The sequence below is a fragment of the Equus caballus genome, chromosome 19 (genome assembly GCF_041296265.1).
Source record: "Equus caballus isolate H_3958 breed thoroughbred chromosome 19, TB-T2T, whole genome shotgun sequence".
NCBI classification, from domain to species: Eukaryota; Metazoa; Chordata; class Mammalia; order Perissodactyla; family Equidae; genus Equus; species Equus caballus.
In genome coordinates, this window is record NC_091702.1 from 2558601 (window position 1) to 2561886 (window position 3286).

Genomic DNA, 3286 nt, shown 5'->3' on the forward strand with positions numbered 1-3286 from the left:
TGCCTTTTTCTTACCTGCTGTCTTTTCATTTATGACACATCTATTTCTTTATCATCATAATATTTGGGCTTTGAAAAAGATAAGTGATAAGTATATATGCTTAAATTCACACACTTATCTAGAAGTGGAGATAATTTTTAATACAAAAAACAAAATGGAAAAATGAATGAGTAAAAGAAAGTGTCATAAAGCAATGTATAATGTTATAAATGTGTTAGAGAAGCAGAGAGACAGAAAACACGCTATTTGGGAAATCTTGAGCAGAGTCATGAACGCTGCAATAAGTGTGTGTAGATGGTCAAGTAAAGGGTTGTCTTTGCAGCATTCAGAAGCTGAGTGAGGAGGCAGAAGAGGATGACATTGTGTAAATGAAACTTGACAATAAACATATTTATCCTAATTAAGTCAAAACAGAAATCTTGTTTCTAAAATAATTTTAACATTATCTTACAAAATATTTTGGCCACAAATGTTTGCATATTCACATTTTAATCTCTGGATCAGAAAATGAGGTTTATTTTTCCCAAAATAGGTAAGTTCAGTTCTTCATTTAAGAGCTGTAAAATTTTAAATAATACACAGTCTAAAATAATAAGTTAAAAAGAGCTTATAGTTTTATACTTAACTCACTTGCTCTTGTGTCTGCCTCTAGGAAAAATCATATTAACACCCTATGGAAAATTATAATCAAACGTCAACTGATTTCATTTTATTGGGGTTGTTTCCACCATCAAAAATTGGCCTGTTCTTCTTCATTGTCGTTGTTCTGATTTTCCTAGTGGCTCTGTTTGGCAACTTGTTCGTAATGCTTCTCATCTTCCTGGACACCCATCTCCACACACCCATGTATTTTTTACTTAGTCAGCTCTCCATCATTGACTTGAATCACATCTCCACCATTGTCCCCAAAATGGTTTCTAATTTTCTTTATGGAAACAAATCTATCTCCTTTATTGGATGTGGGGTTCAGAGCTTCTTTTTCTTGACTTTAGGAGGTGCAGAAGCGCTGCTCTTGACATCTATGGCCTATGATCCTTATATTGCTATTTGCTTTCCTCTCCACTATTCCATCCGTATGAGCAAAAGAGTGTGTGTGCTGATGATAATAGGATCTTGGATAATGGGCTTTGTAAACTCTTGTGTCCATACCACATATGCCTTCCATATCCGTTACTGTCAATCCAGGGCCATCAACCATTTCTTCTGCGATGTCCCAGCCTTGTTGACTTTGGCCTGCATGGATACCTGGGTTTATGAGTACACAGTGTTTATGAGCACCATCCTCTTCCTCATGCATCCTTTCATTGGCATTGCATGTCCCTATGGCCGGGTTGTCCTTGCTGTCTACCACATGCACTCAGCAGAAGGGAGGAAGAAGGTCTATTCCACCTGCAGCACCCACCTGACTGTGGTGACTTTCTACTATGTTCCACTTGTTTACACTTGTCTACATCCAAGATCCCTCAGATCTCCAACAAAGGACGAGGTTCTGGCTGTCTCCTACACCATCCTGACCCCAGTGCTAAACCCCATCATCTACAGCCTGAGAAACAGAGAGGTGATGGGGGCCCTAAGAAGAGTGATTCAGAGAATCTGCACTGAAAAAATGTAGACAAAGCTTTTCGCATGTGTACCCAGGACTTGGTTATAAGTTCATTCATCCACGTACAGAATTAAAAATATTATGTTATGCTTAGAGTGCAAGGACTACAATTAATGTAGAAAGGAAGAATATCACTTAGGTCTGGACAAAATTATCTTCTAAATATACAGACGTGTGTATATATATATATACATATATAAAGTTCTAAGCCTTATCTTTTTTCTTCATGGTGCTTTTTCCCATCAATTTCAAATTAATTTTCAAATTCATGTATTTTTTGCTGATATGATGTCCATGATAATCATTGTCATGTAGAAATGAAAGCAGACACTAACTGAAGTTGTCATTCAGCATAGCAGTTCTAGTATTTTCAAATATATCTAAAACAAAAAACTTTTCCCTGAAAGTCAAGATCTAATTGAATGTCAGAAGACTTCTTGTTATTCTCATAGTAAACCTGTAATTTACCTGTGCCAGTTAGTCTTTCTTTTAATTTAAAGAAACTTATCATTACAGGTATTTAGCTGAGACTTCAAGACTTCACTGGGGATTTGGATCTCCTTATAACACTCTGAATGGAATATGAGAGGTTTATGTCTCTATTAGGGTGATGAGGAAATGATTCAATTTCAGGTAGACCTCAGGACAACAATAAAAACTTGGAGGTGCTAACAGAGGTCAAGGAAACTGTGAAGTTAATTATAAGATGAGTGGGTCAAAGGTTTAGTCAAATTAGTGGGAATTAATTAGTCAAAGACATTCCCACACCCATCCCTGGCATTCTACATGTACTAAGTTTACTTCCTAAGTAACGTTAAAAAACAAATTCAACTGAGTAAATTTTGAAGAGTATATTGGTTTTATTGAATGAATCAGGCTGCATCTCATCTAGCAAATAGAAAAGAGCTCTGAAAGGCTTTACAAGGAGCTCTTGTAAAGAGGTGGAGGAGGGACAAGAAAGTCATTCTTGCAAAGAGCTGATTGTTTCAGGCAAGATCACCTTCCCTTAGGGGATGGCAGGGGTCTGTTAGGTGAGTTATCTTACTGGTGCTGACAGGTAATTCCAGATTGACTGGTTTGAGACTCCAGCCCTGGGGAAGGTTGAAATTGTAATTGAATTAGGTATTAAGTCTCGGTTTTGTGATTTGGGCTTAGCACAAGGGACTCTATTCTGGATTTGTTGTCTCTTTTTTAATCGTAGCCACTGCTACTCTTAGCATTAGATAATATCTTTCAGATGAGATTTTATTCTCTACTACTGCATCTCTTAGTTTTGCTGAAACGTGTTGAGAGAAGCCAACATCTATGGATCAATTTTACTCATTGATATTATGGCTCAGTCACTATCACAAATAGACGCCACCATTACATCCAATAAAAATCCATCCGCTCAAGGAAATTCCCTAGGTGAAGTGGTGTCACTGACCATCAGTGATAAGTGTAGAAATGCTCTTTACCCTCTCAGGAATGGCAGGGAGGGGAAGGGTCATACTCTACAGAATTTGAAGGGCATAGCACAAAATGAAAATATGAGGCCTCGTTCAAAAGCAGGAAAGACTACCATTATTGGTGTTAAGTATAAAGTTTTTCCTTCAAAATCAGTTTATTAGCTATAAAATGAAATGCAAATTACAAACAATATTTTTGTATCATAATTTTATATATAATCAATAATAATACTTT

General features: G+C 36.6%; 1 protein-coding gene across 1 annotated transcript; it reads left to right on the forward strand.

Annotated features, from left to right (window-relative positions):
- Nucleotides 1-673: 673 nt before the first annotated feature.
- On the forward strand, nt 674-1612 carry OR2L29 (olfactory receptor family 2 subfamily L member 29). The gene is given in 1 exon segment (NM_001391756.1): nt 674-1612. A coding segment is annotated over 1 exon segment (939 nt).
- The last annotated feature ends 1674 nt before the right edge of the window (nt 1613-3286 follow it).